The sequence below is a fragment of the Sardina pilchardus genome, chromosome 3 (assembly GCF_963854185.1).
Source record: "Sardina pilchardus chromosome 3, fSarPil1.1, whole genome shotgun sequence".
Lineage (NCBI taxonomy): Eukaryota > Metazoa > Chordata > Actinopteri > Clupeiformes > Clupeidae > Sardina > Sardina pilchardus.
Genome location: NC_084996.1, coordinates 15,526,647 through 15,544,784, shown reverse-complemented (window position 1 = coordinate 15,544,784; position 18,138 = coordinate 15,526,647). Strand labels below are relative to the sequence as shown.

General features: G+C 42.1%; 2 protein-coding genes across 4 annotated transcripts; both read left to right on the top strand.

Annotated features, from left to right (window-relative positions):
- The first annotated feature begins 229 nt into the window (after positions 1–229).
- On the top strand, positions 230–7,887 carry tom1 (target of myb1 membrane trafficking protein). Of its 3 annotated transcripts, XR_009938633.1 has the most exons (17): positions 230–308; positions 1,633–1,717; positions 1,896–1,974; positions 2,095–2,244; positions 2,491–2,631; positions 3,119–3,262; positions 3,896–4,012; positions 4,259–4,392; positions 4,514–4,553; positions 4,648–4,771; positions 4,875–4,935; positions 5,096–5,156; positions 5,613–5,681; positions 6,074–6,136; positions 6,334–6,373; positions 6,474–6,648; positions 6,704–7,887. XR_009938633.1 is itself a non-coding variant. In XM_062532089.1 (16 exons), the coding sequence occupies exons 1-16, from the start codon at positions 257–259 to the stop codon at positions 6,569–6,571; spliced, it is 1,458 nt and encodes a 485-aa protein (XP_062388073.1). In that variant the 5' UTR covers positions 230–256; the 3' UTR covers positions 6,572–7,887. The 3 variants fall into 3 exon arrangements, 2 of the variants coding, with proteins under 2 accessions (XP_062388073.1, XP_062388074.1); XM_062532089.1 differs by having other exon boundaries at positions 6,474–7,887; XM_062532090.1 differs by lacking the exon at positions 5,613–5,681 and having other exon boundaries at positions 6,474–7,887.
- A 695-nt stretch (positions 7,888–8,582) lies between these two features.
- On the top strand, positions 8,583–14,457 carry gcat (glycine C-acetyltransferase). The gene is made up of 9 exons (XM_062532088.1): positions 8,583–8,851; positions 10,314–10,444; positions 11,131–11,232; positions 11,842–11,988; positions 12,148–12,302; positions 12,483–12,565; positions 12,761–12,932; positions 13,824–13,945; positions 14,088–14,457. Exons 1-9 carry the CDS (start codon positions 8,632–8,634, stop codon positions 14,237–14,239), a joined length of 1,284 nt encoding a protein of 427 aa, XP_062388072.1. The 5' UTR covers positions 8,583–8,631; the 3' UTR covers positions 14,240–14,457.
- Positions 14,458–18,138: the final 3,681 nt, after the last annotated feature.

The following is an 18,138-nucleotide window of genomic DNA, read 5'->3' as shown; positions in this document are numbered from 1 at the left end:
AATATTATTTTATCGAAGATTTACATCATAGGCTATTTGAATTTTTCGTTTGTATGACAAAATAATTCTACCCTCTTTTGACAATTAGGCTACACGAATAGTTTTCATCCCGGGTACGACAAACTTTCCCTTTAACAGGTGACGTAACAGGGTTTAGTTGGCGTTCTTCATCGCCGACTCAACTCCCTCCTAAATAAAGACTGTGCATCACAGAGCGGCAGAAGAAGGACACTGGTGTGTCCGGGTTATCGAAACGATGGAGTTTTTAATTGGAAATCCCTTTACCACTCCAGTGGGACAGCGAATAGGTAACTATGCCATTTTAAAAACTACCAAATCAACGTGCAAGTTGGCGACTACACTGATGCCATATCCAAGTAACTAGTTTAGTATTGTTCCATTCGAATGGATTCTGTATGGACTAGTGCTGGGGAGAAACTCCAAGTCCATCGTTGGTTGATACGGGCAAAGAAACATCTAGTTCGATTGAAATATGCACATCTTGAACCGTGAGAAATGTACCTAATTAATCAAGATTGACAGTACAATAAATGATTACGGTCTGGACTGACACCTTCTGTATGCTATCTACATACGGAGGCGGGCCTAACTTTTCTTAATCTGCGACTTGATTGGTGAAATGGATATTCTCTCGACTGGTGATAGGCGCGAGATATGAGGCGAAAACTTGCATGGACTTCCTATAGCCCATGTAGGCGACTCAAATTGAAGTTGTCTGACCTAGATGTGAATTTGTGTGCAATTGTATTAATGCCGCAATCTTTTATTTTAGAATACAGATTTGGCAGATAGGCCATTTTGTTGGGTGTGCTGCGTAAAACATATTCTGAGATGTGCACTGTCAAACATTGTATGTTCCAAATAGGATCGTATAGGGACTAAAACCTGAAGGCTATTCAGTCAGTATCGTAGTGAAGAAGTGTAGACTAAAGGGAAAAGGTTGGTTTGAGATGATAAGATTAATTGCTTGGCCTTGTCTTGATGTGAAGCAGGATAGCCAGCCTAGTTGCTCTGAGTAAATTCCCTCTTCACCACCACTCCACTCTGTAGGCTACCTTGTGAATGAATGGAATGAGTTCAATTTGCCAGAGAAAAATGCGTGCCAAAAAGGCAACAGCAGCTGACTGTCACATGGACGTGGGATAAAATGAGAGAGGTTAGAGTAACAATGGATGTTAACTGCAGACAGATAAGCATTAGGCCTGCCATCCAAAAGCCTGACTGGGCCACGGAATACTGGCAGTTAGAGTACAGTTGGCTGTTTGCAAAGTAGGTGTGTAGTCTCAGTCAAGGTTGATTTGAATTTTAATCTATCACTACATTGTCAGCTGTTTGCCTCAGGACTTTCCAAAGGTTGTTTGTGTTTGTCATGGTAACTTCGTACTGTAACCACAATGTTGACTTGACTAAAGCTCACATCGACTAAACTGCACTTCTGCACTGAGTCCCTCTATCACACCGTCCATGTTTAACACTAATGTCGCAGTTCTGTGCAAGGCTGCATTTTATGACTGTTAGAACCTAGTATTGTTCTGTTTTTCTCATGAAATAAAATCAACCACAGAGTGTGTTCTTCCTTTGTGTGCTGTGCTTAATGCTCCCCCTCAATAGAGCATGCTACCAGCGCAGCGTTACCATCAGAAGATTGGGCACTCAATATGGAGATCTGTGACATTGTCAACGAAACTGAAGAGGGGTACGTTGTCTGATAGTGCGGCCTCTAATGTGCCACTGGTGGTTTGCGTTGTTGCGTCTACAGTTGTGGCTTTCTTGTTACCTAACAGCTATGGTATAACATATGTAGGCCTACTGCATGCATGTACTGTAGATGAGACAGTGGATGTTGATGGTATTGGTTTTATTTTTCTCTTAAGACCCAGAGATGCTGTTAGAGCAATAAAAAAGAGGATCGTGGGAAATAAGAACTTCAAAGAAGTTGTACTGGCGCTAACAGTGAGTGCATAATCACACATTTCTCCTTTTTGTTTCTTAAACCTAAACCTATTTTAGCAAATATTTATGTCCATTCATAATAAGCAGAGCTGATGGTTTGGTCTGCTTTTTCGGGCTCAGGTACTGGAGGCATGTGTGAAGAACTGTGGCCACAGATTCCATATTCTGGTGTCGACCCGAGAGTTCATAGAGGGGGTTCTTGTACGAGCTATTTTGCCAAGGAACAATCCTCCTTTGGTGATGCAAGACCGCGTACTCAGCCTCATTCAGGCAAGAATATCTTGATTCAGTCAGCTCTCATACTTGGGAGACTCATAGTATCTGATCTGCTTGTGTCTTGTGTTCTGTCCTAGAGGAGTTTTTAAACGTCTGCAATATATCATCAGGCATGTACAGTATGTGTGGGTGTGTGCCTCCGCAGGGTATGATTCTTTCAAGGCTGTCTGTTTAAGGGATTGTGTGTGTGTGTGTGTGCGTGTGCGTCTGCGCCTTCTTTTGTATCTCTCTGTGCCACAGGCGTGGGCAGACGCATTCCGCAGCTCTCCCGACTTGACGGGTGTGGTGTCTGTGTATGAAGACCTCAGGAGGAAAGGCCTGGAGTTCCCCAACAGTGACCTGGAGGCTCTGCCTCCAATCCACACCCCCACCCCCACCAGGGTAGGCTGCTCATGAGTCCACTCCTCCAATAAGAGGAAGATGTTTCTGATAGGTCAGATGAACTGAGTATCATCTAGAGCAGTGGTTCTCAAACTGTGGTACAGGTACCACTGGTGGTATGCGGACACTCCGTTGTGGTACTCTGGGAGTCTCCAAGATGTTGTATTTCATGAAGACAAAATAATCATGATATAAATATATACTATACTATATAATGAAAAATTGTTAAATTGAAACTATTTTTTATCTATCTTGGAGAAAACCCCAATGCAAAACAGTATGTACAATGTAAAATATATTTAAATTGGCCTACGCTACCGTATTTTCATGCTGTTCATAATGGTGGTACTTGGAGAGCCAATTGTTCTTTGAGGTGGTACTCATTGTGAAAAGTTTGAGAACCACTGATCTAGAGCATGCTGAGCTCATGACTTTCGGTTGTGCGGCCGCCACTGCTCTCAGACTGTGTGTTGTCCCCTTTGTCCAGAGTGTGAAGGATCCCCGCCCTCCAGTCACTGTGTACTCTGCGCCCCGCTCTCCGAAGCCATCATCTCAGCCACCCAGCCAACCGGAGTCCCAACCCCCACAGAGCCAAAGCCCAGATGGCCCAGTCATACTCTCACCTCAGCAGGTTTGTAAAGTGCTTATTACGGGTCATACTGTGTTCCGGGTTCGTTGTTTTGTCGTGAACTGCCAGCTAGCTGACGTGTAGATGGGCTAGATGGTGGTTTGTAGGAATGGACTAATAAAATGTCGACTGCCTCATGACCGCATACTCATTATTATTGCACACGGCAGCATTATTTACTACTGCTATCTTCTACACACTCAGTTTATTGTATGTATGTTGTAAAAAAAAGCCCTGTGGATTGATGACACATTGCTCGGCTATAGAAATGATGGTATCTCATGACTGCTGGAGTAGCTGACAGGAGAGTTTAGCCGTCAGAGTCCAGCGACTAAAGGAACAAACAGCACTCCACCCTGTTTCAAGTGTGACACCTCTGATTGTAGTCTTTACATCCCAGAGGCTTAAAATAGAACGCTGGTTGAAAAAAACACTGGAAGGAGCTGTGTTGTGCCTACTGTATATCGTATGCTCTGTTGCATAACTATCAAAGACTAGTCCTGCTTTTATATTATTGATTTGTCTTTATTGATATGATTTATGACAATTCTTTTTAATTATAAAATCATTATCCCGTAAAACTTTGATAGATGTTGAATCTGTTGAGACAAGAACATTCTATTCTCCATCTTTCAGTTAAAGAGGTTGAGGGCAGACATTCAGGTGGTGCAGGGCAACTTGACGATCATGTCCGACATGATGACGCAGATGCATCCAGGGTGTGCTCAAACGTCCGACAAAGAACTGCTGCTGGTAAGCTCTCCTTATCATCTAAGCATTTATTCACCATGAAAATGTGTATGATCGCTTTGAAACTAATGTGATTAATATTATGGGATATTTATGTGAAATGGGACATTTGATTCATATTATGAGATATTTTTGCCACCAAGGTTTGTATCAGGATGTAATTTAAGTATTCCTCAAATGATGCCTTATGAAGCATGTGATTAACCCCGTGAGTGGCCTGTGTGATCTGCCGTGTCTTTGTGTCTGCAGCAGTTGTATGGGACGTGTAAAGACATGCAGGAGAAGCTGGTGGAGCTGATCCCACGACTCTCAGAGGAGAAGCTGGTGGAGGAGCTGCTGGTCACCAACGACGACATCAACACCACCTTCACACGATACAGGAGGTCAGCTCAGCTGCACAGATATCCCGCTTTCAGTGGATTTCCACTGTAGCCACACTTACAGCAATATACTGTATGTCAATGGGTAGAGAGCAGGAATGCTAACTTATAGCTTCTGTTGTAGGTTTGAGAGACTTTACACTCACTCGAACACACCTCGGCAGGTAAAGAGAAGATCTGCACGCCACAAACCACAAACTGCATATGTTGTAACTCTTGTTTTGCCCCTTGCTGATTCTGTTTCCTTAAAACCATCAGTGCCCCACCTATACTAACCTCAAAGACTTCGACCCAGCCTCTAACCAATCCGTTGGTACATCTGAACTCAAGCCGTGTAGACAGCCACCAATCAGTACTCTTTGCAGCCAACTGGCAACTCTTCGTAAGTGTCCTTTAATCAGCCGTTTCATATGCTATGTCCTTGTCCTCCATGTCAGTATTATATGAGATAGTGTCAACATTTTTGTTTTTGGATTCCTCTGTAGATACAGAAGAAGTTATATCAGCACACAGACAGAATAACACTGGGAGCCAACAGATAAACAGGTTGAGTATTCTGAATATGAATAAGTGTTACAACCACTTGAGACAAAAGTGACAAAAGTGACAAGAGAATGAAGACTATGTTTGCCTATTAAGAATGATTTTTGTTGCAGGTTAAATGAAAACATTCATTCATAACTTGAAAATCTTGAATGTCTTTCAGTGAGCACCTCAGCAATTCTGCAGTTGCGGCCTCTAACAGTGTACGGAACAACAGTGGAACGGTCAGTATCTCTTCTCCCTCATCACCTTTTTGAAAGGAGATTTTGTAACTAAATGTGACACCTCATCTTAACCTTGAACCTGCATACAACACAAACATACACTGTTCTTAATTAGTACACCCTGAAACACCCAAGTACTGTACATGTCAATGTTTAATCAAGATTGTTGTTATACAAAGTAGAGAGATGCATAAGATATAACAGTCCATGGGAAATAACAATATACTACAGCCAGCGGATAGACATAAATAGAAAAAATCCAGAATATCCTGCTCAGCTAAATCTAAAGTAGCATGCAATCCAGTAAATCTAGAGTAATTAAATCTGATGTTTGTTTTGCTTGAATGTGTTATTCCAGAATAGCGTTATTTAAAAGCTTTGTTTCACTGGACATTCATTTATTATTTATCTCACTGCATTATTTTTGACAATGTTTTCATTGGACTGCATGTGAAGAGTGACAGCCCAGACTCCAACCTCCTCAGCTCCTCTCCACAGTTTGATTGGATGATGGAAAAGGGAATGGTGGGTCTGACTGGCCTTTTAAGGTCGTGTCCACGTGCTTCTTGTACCCTCTGCCAACTCACTGTACCCTTTGGGGATAATTGGCTCAGGCGGGACTCGGGAGTGACATCTCTATTGGAATCACTGAAATCTCTTTTTAAGGGACATTTCTTCTTTTTCATGCACGCTTCTACGTTTCACTTGGGAACAGTATGTGGATAACTTCATAGGCCTCTGCATGGTGTTTAGGTTTCATCTGGTGGTGGAGACAAAGAGAAATTGATCTGTGATTGCACTTACTCTTCAATAGGAGTCTGATTGGTTGTGGATTCACTTCTCGGGAAATCACATTACTCTCTGAAAGGACTAACTTTGCTACCCAATGGCTAATTTTTGTTCCCTCTCTCTGATAGATTCCTGTAAGTCAGGCTACAGCAATGGATGACATTGAGAAATGGCTTGAATTTGATGATGATGTAAGTCAGTCTGTCTGTCTATCTCTTTCCTTTTGTATTTTCTATGTATCTATCCCCTTCTCTGTGAACTCTCCCTGGCTGATCTAATATCTGAGGAAATACATTTGGCCAAAGTCTTATATTATTATTATATATTATATATGTAACATAACAGGATTTCTTTCCCCCCATTTTCCGTCTTATTTTAAATGATACAGGAAGAGGACATGGGAGACTCTGAAGGCGTAACCAGTGAGGGTGTGTAAAACTCCCTATCCTGTTGTCTGTGTGTTTCACAATATATCATACTGTGTGTCAATGTTTCTTCATTGTCCTCTCTTCCCGTCATCTCCTCCAGAGTTCGATAGGTTTCTGGCAGAAAGAGCGAGAGCAGCAGACCGTCTTCCTTCAGTGAGAGCATCACAAGACCCAAGCGACCCACAGTCGAACTGCTGATCTACAGAGTCTCCTTTCCACAATCTGTCAATAGCGACAACCCTCCCAAGGCCTGACTGTTGCTTTGAAAACTGTTACTTCACATAACCTCCACCACAACAAACAGTGGCCAACCGAGTGACTTCAAACAACCACGGCCAGCCATTTCAGAAGTGTCATATCAGAGCCGTGTGGAGAAAACGTTCAGGTTTCAGGACAAGGCATCTCTAACCATACCTCATTATTGAATCGGCTGATTATCAATTAAAGTAGGTTTCCAGTTGTATTTGTCTACATTGCTCCATTAACATCGAGCATTGTTTCTCGACTCTAACCCTTCACTGAAGGCTCAAATCCTTAACACTACTTTAGATATGACCCCTTACCTTCACCTTCAGGTTAGGCTCATTACGCCAATTAGCATAATGAGATGGTTGTCTGGGGAGTGCTGAACACTGGCCATACATGCTGAATGTATCCTCCCACCCTGAACACTAGGCCTATATTCTGAATGCATCCTTCCACCTTGCACACTAGGCCTATATTCTGAATGCATCCTCCTACCTTGCACATTAGGCCTATATTCTGAATGCATCTTCCTACCTTGCACACTAGGCCTATATTCTGAATGCATCCTCCTACCTTGCGCACTAGGCCTATATTCTGAATGCATCCTCCCACCTTTACCTTGCTATTTCAATTCAGATACATTCAGAAGTGAACTGTATAGGCTACTTTGAGCTCTCTGTTTTAGTCTTTTAATATTTTTATATGAAAGTTGTAGATCATGATGTATTAACATTTTACAGAGATACGTGCTAGCCATCATTTCTTTGACCAATTGTCAAGGTTGCAAAAGCACAAACTCTGCATTGACTTTACTCATTGCGTTGTACATATTTGTCATGCACATTGCACTCTACTGAGGTAATAATATTTTGAAGGAAGTTAATATTTTTTAGACTATATAAAAGCACTACACCTGAAAAATGAAAAGTAATACATGTATTTTATGAGATATGAGTAAGAGTAATTACATTCCTGAATTGCAACTTGTTTACAATGAAGACATTAATCATGGCAGTTTCAGTTCTAGACCTGCACACCTCAGGCGTATTAAGGGGACATACTTAGCTCAACCAGCATTAGGTCAGCTTATTCTTAGCTACTGGAAAACTGTTGTGTCACACTGACTTCTATACTGCACTGATGCAACGTAGCTGATAACTGCTCAGCTGGTCAAAATGTCAGAACACTGTTTTTTTTTCTCACACGTACTATATGTATGTGTGTACATTTAAGTTAAAAAGAAATATTAAAGTTCAAATGAAACCTAACACAGAGTTATTATTTTCCGAGGCACTTTCACAGATTACCGAGAGGAATGCAAATATGGATGAACAATAATGGTGTTCCACACTATAGATAGATGAAAGAGCCGCTCTGAAATGTGCAGCTTTATCACACAACACAATGCCACTGAAGTTTGGGAGAGTGGGCAATGGCATGATGGTAGCAGAAATGACCACCAGAGCTGTTGCTGGTAAACTAAGTGTGGAGGTCAAGTGATCACTAATATGAATAGCCTATTACCAGCTTTTTGTGTGGAATAATTGCACAGTGGTTAATTGCATTCAGGGTTCTTCACATAGAAGAGAGGAGGCTGTGAATTGGTAAAAAACAAATAATAATAATAGTAATAAAAAGCATGGTTTTTTTTAATAAAAGGAAATTAAATCGGTATTCACCACTATTCCAATATTGCGAAACTGTTTTGGGGGGAGGGGGGATTTTATTGAAGGCGATGCACTTCTCGAAGACTTGCCACTTTTCAAGCAACATTATCCCAAACAGTCTGAGGCAGTTACCAGACTGAGATGTACGTCTATTTACATTACTTACTGAGTGTAAGCACAAAATCAGATACACCCGGCGGATTTCATTGGTTGACTTCGTAACGCCCATGAAAGTTACATATCCTCTCTGACGTCATGCTGTCACGATAAGCCACGCCTCAGCTACGCTACCTCTGTCAACTGTGTGTGCCTGCGTGGGTCTGTAGGGCAAAGACAGGAGAAAGCATGCCGCTACGATCAGCTGTACGTGTTATTAGTACCCCTTTGAGGGCTGTTCTTCGACCCTCGGCGACAAACAGCTGCCGGGGATACGCTGCTGTTGCAGAAGCTCGTTCTGTGTTGGAAAATGAACTAGATTCAATCCGAGCGGCAGGCACTTGGAAAGGAGAGCGGGTGATCACTTCCAAGCAGGGACCACACATCTACGTGGATGGCAGTCGTGGCGGTGAGCAACAGTTTAACAGCCTAGCCTTATTAACAAGTGACCACTCAGCATTTGGAGTCATCGCGAAAGAAATGCGCTTTCCATGCATTACGTGGACATGTCTGAATACTGAACCATGTTCACGTTCGTCTGTTTGCTATTTGAGGGCATACCTCTAGGTCTTCCGAAAGTGCATGGCTAACTACCTAGCCAATAAATGATACCCAGCTTTATCTGAAAGTTGCCATGTGCTAAACGCAGATACGTTGTTCTCGTACAAGTAGCCTGAAGTTTTGAATGAAAAGTAGTATCAAAATATCGACATGAAATTATGTTACAGCAATTTCCATGTTAAAGCTGTTGCATTTTTTTTGTCAAGCCGTATGGTATCACAATGCTAACTGTACATTATAAAGCTTTGTCATTCTTCTTTTGATTATTTCCACGCTGTTGTTTCATAGGTCAGATGTCAATACAGTAGGCCTACATCTCTGCCTGTCCTCACACAGATTCAGATAGCCCATTAATGTCAAGTTTTACACAGACATGTTTCACAAGAGGGGGCATCATGTGATACATCCTCATACACAACACTCACGCAGATGTTACAGTAGTGCTACAGTTTCAGCTGTGTATTGTTGTTGTGGCTACAGTTTCAGGCCAGTGACTCTGCTATAGAGAGCCGAAGTCCCGCCCCTTCCGATTGCCTCCATGGGACCTATCTTTGGATTTTTTTTCAATGGCAGTCAATGGAGAAATATAAATTATTTTCTGGTCCCGATTGTCTTGTGCCTTGAATTACCCATATGATGTTTGTCAATTTTAATGACAATTTTTCATGTAAAGACATTTGAAAAGTATGTCGTAACTAGTGAATTACAACATTGTGAAATATCGTGTTTCCAACGACTACAAACACATCAGTCGCGTTAGTGACGTTAGACCAATTCACAGCCACGGGCGCCAGCAACAGGTCTTATTTGAGCTTCCCCCTTGCCGATGAAAATATCATGAGTCAGAGGATTAAACACATCAGATAAGTTGTATTTCATTCATAGACTGTACAAACACTACTGTTAAGTGACTTAGCTGGCAGCAAGATGTAACCGTTAACTAGCATAATAGCTAGCTAACTAGCCAGCCTCTCGTTTGCTAGTTGGTGGCTCAGTTGGTGACGTGCATCGTTTGAGACGAGAAAATGTAGTCCACTGAACGGATTCGCACAAAACTTAGATAACTTTTAAAGTCTAATGAAAAACAGAACTTTATTAATGTGAAAAATTATCTTTTAAATTCCCACACATCATATGTGAAATGCACGGTCCAACTCGAACGGGACCAAAAAATAATTGTTATCTCTCCATTGACTCCCATGCATAAAAAATCGTAAAATAGGTCCCATAGACCGGAAGTAGAAGGGCGTAACTTCGGCTCTCTATTCACCAATTATAAAAGACCCTTTAATGTATCTCTCTGTTTGCAGATATTTTGAACTTTTGTGCAAACAACTATCTGGGGTTGTCCAGTCACCCAGATGTTGTAAAGGCAGGTATTGAGGCCTTACAAAAGTATGGTGCCGGACTAAGTTCTGTCAGATTCATCTGCGGCACACAGGTAACCTCAATCAGGATGTCTCTCACTAATTGAAAAGAGCAGTCAGTTTGTCCCTAGAATATATGAATATTATTTATAAACATTCTTAAGTACATTTGAAGTCTTGTTTACAGTAGAGAATTTGTTTTATAGGTAATGCTCTCGAATGGTATATTTAACTATTTGAATGAGAATATCATGTCAAATACCAGACCAAAGCAAAAAGAGCTCAGTTATGTCCCCAACAGATTGCTGTTACTGTCATGCTGAACAGACTGAGAAGTCATTCACTTCCCGGGGGCTATAGGCCTACAGCTTTTCCACACATCTCAGAGAGTGCAGGACCTCTTTGCTCTTACCATGCTATTGGATTCTCTACAGGCTATATTGACCTTTATGTACACAATTTTGCAATTGGATTCTATTATGACGTGTTTTTTTTTGTTTTCAATATCAAGTGGCACTTTTCTCTTTTTATGGGAATCACCATTTGCACAGCCTGGTTTACTTATTGCACTGCCTGGCACATACAGGCACATACTCCATTATCTTAACAGCTCTTTTTGTTGACTCTAGTGGATAGGATATCACTACACTACACTATGTATATTTTACAAATGCACCTTCACTATGTGCAGGTTTCTTGATCCCTGCCCCTGGATGGATTAATAAAGTACCAATCAATTTCTCTATTTCTTCTTTCCTAGGATATTCACAAAGATCTGGAGACTAAGCTTGCCCAGTTTCATGAAAGAGAGGATTGCATCCTTTATGCAAGCTGTTTCGACGCCAACGCTGGACTATTTGAGGTTTTGGCCAATATTCTCTCTCTGTTCGACCCCTCTGACCTCATTGTATACTTTGGCTCATGGCTTCCCACACAACACAAGATGGTGAAATCTATTGTTACCCTTGCCTCCGACAGGGGGCAGAGGGTATTGTAATCAGCTGTGTCCATTTGTGTGTGTGTGTGTGTGTGTGTGTGTGTGTGTGTGTGTGTGTGTGTGTGTGTGTGTGTGTGTGTATCCTCCCACATAACATGCACTAGTCAGATTTACTTCAAATTTTAGGTAGAGAGTTGGCATATCTCAATCCACCATCATAATGATCCAGGATCAGCATACAGAGGCAGGAGTTAATTCTTGATACCCCCAGTGAAACGTTCTGGAAGGGTGTTCTTTTGGTGATGTTCTTTTTGTCCACAAAGGCTGTTTTGTTAGTGATTTTGTTTTTGACGGTAAATAGGCTTGGTTGTCCATTGGCCGCTGTGTTAAATCCCCTACTTACAGGACTAGGAATTTAACATCTCTCTCTGTGTATTTGAAATCATACAATATTTTCTCAGTGTTTGTCACATTGTTCTCTAGCCAGCATGCCAGCAAGTGCTTAAATTGTGTGTTTTTCCTTCTTTTTCTCAGGTGCTGTTAGGACCTGATGATGCCGTGCTGTCTGATGAACTCAATCATGCATCCATCATCGATGGCATCAGATTGTGCCGAGCCAAGAGAATGCGATACAAGCACATGGACCTGAATGACCTGGAGGTTAAACTCAAAGAGGCCCAGGTATATGTTTTATTCTATCTCATCAACATACACTGCTCTCAAAACACAACACCGAATATGAGCCAAATGAAAGTTGAAAAAATTAGTGTTTGGGATTCAACGATACATTCGGTCATTTAAATGTCATAATTTTTTACATTCTGTCATTTAAATCCATAGTCGTCACGCATGCGTCTGGTCGTCACTGATGGTGTGTTCTCAATGGACGGGGATGTGGCACCACTGAAGGGAATCTGTGACATGGCAGAGAAATATGGAGCCATGGTCTTCATTGATGAGTGCCATGCCACAGGTTTCCTTGGGCCTAGGGGCAGGTAGGTGGCAAAGTCAGGGTTTGATAAAGCAGTCGATGTCAGGACACGGATGTGGACAGCAAAAGTCACTGAGATTTAAAATTTCAATCAAAGTCATCTACTTATAATATAGTTTGCCAAGTGGAGCCTTTTTGTTTGCAGGAAAGGGAGTTTATTGTTTGTTGTTGTTTGATTTGGCAGAGGTACAGATGAGCTACTAGGAGTCATGGACCGCGTACACATTGTCAACTCAACCCTGGGGAAAGCGCTGGGTGGAGCCGCTGGTGAGTGGATCAGATAACCCGTCTATGTCCGGTTTTACACCGACATGTTTCACAAGAGGGGTGCATCATGAAGGCTTTACATGCTCAATTCAACTCCTTCACCAGAAGATGATTAATTTTGCGCTGGTAATGATATTGTATCACTCTAAGTACAAAAAAAACAAAACAATTATGTTGGATGTTTTTATTCTTTAGGTGGGTACACCGTGGGACCCAAACCTTTAATTGACCTTCTCAGGCAGCGGTCACGCCCATACCTTTTCTCCAACTCTCTTCCCCCGCCTGTGGTGGCCTGTGCCACCCGAGCTGTGGAGCTGCTCCTGGCGTCCAATGAAATCGCACAGAGCATGGCAGCCAAAACCATGAGGTAGGATTCCAGGGGTGGAATTTAACTGATGTGGCGAGTGTCCAAGGCTGCCCGGACGACTGCTTATGCAACTGTTTCAGACGGTGACCTGATCTCCCTGCAGAAAGACGATAAGACCCCAGTGTTTGTCTTTGTTCTAAAAAGGCAGGATTTTTTTCAATGAATGTGTAGCAGAATACACACATACTAATCTCTCGCTTTTCTTTATAAGGTGACATGGATCTGCAGTACAGAGATTAGAAATAGAATGTTTTGGTTAGTTAGAGAAGTCACCATTCACCTTTCCTTTTGATATGCGATCCACGTCATTTTGTTTGCTAACTACCGGTACTTCTAGATAGTAGGAAACATATTCTAGATGTCATTCTTGAACTGCCGTACTTTATTGTGACATTAGATTTTGTTCAATGAACATGTAGCAGAATAGAATACACACACACTTATCTCTCAGTTTTCTCCAGTAAAGCATAATATATAATGGTGTTTTCGGTTAGTTATAGAGGTCACCGCTCACCGTTCTTTGTTGATATTGGATCCATGTCAGGTTGTTTGCTAACTACCTCTAGATAGTAGCCAACATATTCTAGAGGTCATTCTTGAACTGCTGTGCTTTATTATCGCATTACACTGCAATGCACTTTGCTCTGTATTAACTTTGTATTAGTAAAACATTCAAAAACTAATAACAGGTGGATAGTTGTTGGTAACCACCTGTTAACTTTAACCACCTGTTACTAGTACCCACATGGTTGGTAGTAGTCTGTTATGTTCATTATCTGAGGTGGCGGGCTAAAAGACTGCTATCTCTTAAACAGTTTTTGCTAAAAAATAAACAAACATAACTTGAATATCGCTTCATGAATGTGTTGAAACCACTGTTGATTTCCACAGGTTCAGAAATGCTATGACCCAAGCTGGCTTCACCATTTCCGGATCGGCCCATCCCATCTGCCCTGTGATGTTAGGTGATGCACGGCTAGCTTCGTTGATGGCTGATGACATGCTGAAGCTAGGTGAGGAGTCAGCTTCTGATCAGATCTGAAATGTTTTGAAAAATATTTCTGCTTTTTGATTTGATTTGGATCATATTTCTAGGTCTTTAAGATCAGATAATGTAATCGTTTCTTTCTCACCCTCTCACCTTTCTGTGCTCAGGTGTATATGTGATTGGATTTTCCTTCCCTGTGGTGCCCAAAGGAAAAGCCCGTATTCGTGTCCAGATCTCGGCGGCCCACACTGATGAGGACATTGACCGCACCGTGAATGCCTTCATTCAGACAGGCCGCAAGCACGGGGTCATCTCATAAACACAGCAATGCTAGAACGCCATCGACTGTTACAGCTACCGGAATCAGGAAGGGTGGCTTGCACAGCTGCCTCTGTTACAGACAGACGTAAAAAACGCTAATCTCATAGATTGAGAGACTTTGTGTGGAGAAAGCTGATAGTGTTTACAATAATGAAAGGCCAACTGGGTGTTGTTTTTGCTTCAAAAAGTGCTTAATAAATAACTTTTGTTAACAAATTATGTCAGCATATTTAATGCTTGCCTCTCCACATGCATAATTTCAACCTGTACCATTCTGGATTAAGACTAGTAGCATTTTAAACCTTAAATCAGTGGCCAGAATACACTGAGACTGCTCAGGGAACAGGGAACGCGTTCTTGAACCAGCTCCATTGAGAATTTATTTAACTTTGGCCTGATTCTCTTTGAATGGTAGCATGTTATGCCCACTGCTGTTTGCGGAAAAAAAAACACTTTTTTTTTTGTGAAAATCCTCTGAACCAAAGTGGCAAATATTTTTTTGGGTGAAAATGCTCTGAACAATTCAAGTGGTGGTTTGTTAACAGGAACGGAGCCAGTTCTTTGTCGGTGGAAAAGGGCTCAGAGTGACTCAAGACTGGATGGTTCTGTGGGGCTCTTGGACATGTCTTTTGAAGACTCCACCTCCCAAAACTCCATTCAAGCACCAAGGGGCCCTTACACAAGTTTTTTAGGGCCCAGGGGCCTGAGTGAACTGGTGCTTTACGGAAACTGTGGACCCTCACACTTATGCCATATTTCCATTATGGTCAGATCACACTGTAAACACCAAGGGGCAGGGATGGATTACTGAACGGGCCTACCGGGCCCCAGGGGCCAAAGTCACTTTTTGAGGTCACTACTACTCTATGTTCTCCACCCCTGATGCTTTGTCATCTGCATCTTTTTTCACAACAGGATGCCTTAATTTTTTCAAGTCTCAATCTGTCCATTTCTTTCCACAAAATCAAAGGAAGTCTTAATTTAAAGGGTTATTTAAAAAAAGAAGACGAAGAAAGAAAGAAGTGTTCCGGGGGGCATAACCTGGACCCCCTAGCACTGCTGGGCTAGCATGCAATAGCCTGATCATTTGTTGGTTCTGTTTCCACCATTGTGCCCTTGAGCAAGGCACTTAAAGGGATATTCCGCCATTTTTGGAAATACGCTCATTTTCCACCTCCCCTCGAACTAAACAATCGATATTTACCTTGTTCCCGTTCATCCAGCCATTCTGTGAGTCTGGCGATACAACTTTTAGCTTCAGCCTAGCATAGATCATTGAATCGGATTAGACCATTAGCTTCTCGCCTGCTAGCTTCATGTTTAAAAGTGACTAAGATTTCTGGTAATTTTCCCATTTAAAACGTGTCTCCTCTCAAGTTAGAAAGTGCAATAAGACCAACTGAAAATGAAACCTGGCGTTTTTCTAGGCTGATTTGACATGGAACTACACTCTCATCTGGCGTAATAATCAAGGCAACTTGCAAACTACTGGCACTACTACTGCATGTTGTCTATGGGGACTATTTTCAGATGCTGCGTACGATATCACTGCGCCTATGGCACGTTTGCAAAAACGTTTTTATGAAAGTATGATGTATCACGACCCTTGAAGCAAGTCAAATTTGTAGTTTTTAATGTCTCTTCCATCTAACTACAGATCCGCTACCCGATGTGGTAAACTTAAATAGTGTGGTTATAGCCGACAGAGGGGCACAAAGCTAATGCAGAATCACAGTTCACCCTGTTATGAGCTCATGAACCACTGAAATTATTTTGGAAACATTGTTTTAAGGTACAAAAAACTCTTAAGTGTGGCTTTAACCCAAAGTTGCTCTGGAGTCGATGAAGTGCCTTGTAATATAATTAACATTTATAAGTCACTTGGATGAAAAGTGCCTAGATGAATAAATGTAAACCTAACGTTCTGAGATCAAAGCCCATCCACCCATTTCTGAGATTCCCCCAGTCAACTGTTGTTTTGTAAATGTACTATACAAATAAATTGACTTTGAGATGGGCAGGCTCCTTTCATGTCTGTACCCAGGGGCCCAATAATCCATCCATGATTGTGATGTCATAGAGATTGTCCTGTCATCAAATTCTATGTGGCAGTAGTACCTTGGAAACGAGTTCTAATTAGACCAGAAAATACAATGAAGTTTCAGATTTCACTTTGCTTTGTAGAGTGTGGTTGCTTTTTTGAGTTTACTCATCATTTTTTGTCTTTTATTGCTCCAAATGGCTTCTAAACGCCTCACCTTCATTGTGTTGGTGTGTGCCCTGTGCTACATTGAGCCAGATTTCACTGGCTGGAGTGTTACAACAACCCTAATGCCACCCAAGGAGTGGGCCAGTACTCCTGGCATTTCACTGAATCCCTTTGATGCTCTGACTGAATTCGCCCTGCAGCTGACAGTTAAACAGGATCAGGAAGCACATAAGAGAGTCAAGATGACCGGAGTTAGACCCACTGATGCTGAGCCCTATTCCAAGGAGCACAAACCATGCTTGGTGGTGGAGGACCTGCTGTTGGACAGAGGAAACATCCTGAAAGTGTTTAAGAGAAGCAGGGTCAGCCAGATCAAAACTAAGGGCGTACTCACACTAGGCAATTCGTACCGTACCCGAGTACACTTTGCCCCTAAAGTCCGGTTCGTTTGACCAGTGTGATCACTTCGTTCCGTACCGGGGTACGGTACGCTAGTACGCTTGGAGGAGGTGGACTCTGGTACGGTACGCATGGAAGCATGACGTCATTAATGATGAAATAAACAATAACGCTCCAATTATCAGTCACACGTTGCATAAAGATTCTAGAACACAGCAACTCAATCGTACTCAAGTACGGTTTGATAATATGCAGTGTGAGCGCAGACCAGGGACCAGAGGCAACCGTGCTCCAGTACGGTACGGGTGAAACGTACCTAGTGTGAGTACGCCCTAACAGCCAGGTTAAGACAGAGGTGAAGACAGCAGGGGAAGTGTCTCTCCGAGGGACAGTAGGGAAAGAAGCTGTCCACAGAGTGGACACCGATACTAGGAAACCTGTTGCCATTATATGGGTGATCTCCTTTCACCGCGTCTGCCTGCTGGTCACCATGGGCCTCTTGGCCAGGATCACCATCCGCATACTTCTGCAGGTAAAAACTCAAGGCAGAGGAGAAGGAGTAATAACAAGGGTGATTAGGTTCAAGATGATGGTCTGGGTTTTTCCGTTTGTTATAGCTTGGAAAACCAAGCTATACCATGTGTGGGATAAATTGTTGCTGATGTTTTCATCATCTGTTCTTTCTTCCTCTCACAGAACACAAATGCGCCAGAAGAGTCCAAGTCCGAGGGAAAGGGTCAGAAAGGGTCGAATCTGCCTGGCACCTGCCCTGTGGTCCAGAAAAGAGCTGGTCATCACACAGTCACGGCCAGGAGGAAAAGGAGAGATATGCAGAGCTGCAAGGGCGGCTAAACGTTCACCTCTGCCCATCAAAATATAGTTTTAAATTTGAAACAGTATTAAACTGCTTATTTTTCTGTAAAATGTTTCTCATGTTATTATTATATATTTTTTTTTCAATTCAATTATAAATAACGTTGTGTCCAATGTTATATAAAACTTTCCATTTTAGAGGCTGCTTAGAAAAAATAATAGCTTTCAGCCCTTGCAAGGGGTTTTACATAGCCTAATGAAATTCAAAAAACGTAATAAATGTAAATCTTCTAACTTTCTGAGGTGGGCAGGAGGTCACTTTCATGTCTGTGCCCAGGGGCCCAATGGCCCATTATCTGTTCATGCCAAGTGACTAGTCCTCTATCACTACCCATGGGCCTTGTGGTCTGAACTAGCAGTGAGAGAGCCCTATAGCTTCAACTTCCTTTCGACGTCTTTGGGCAGCAATATATGGC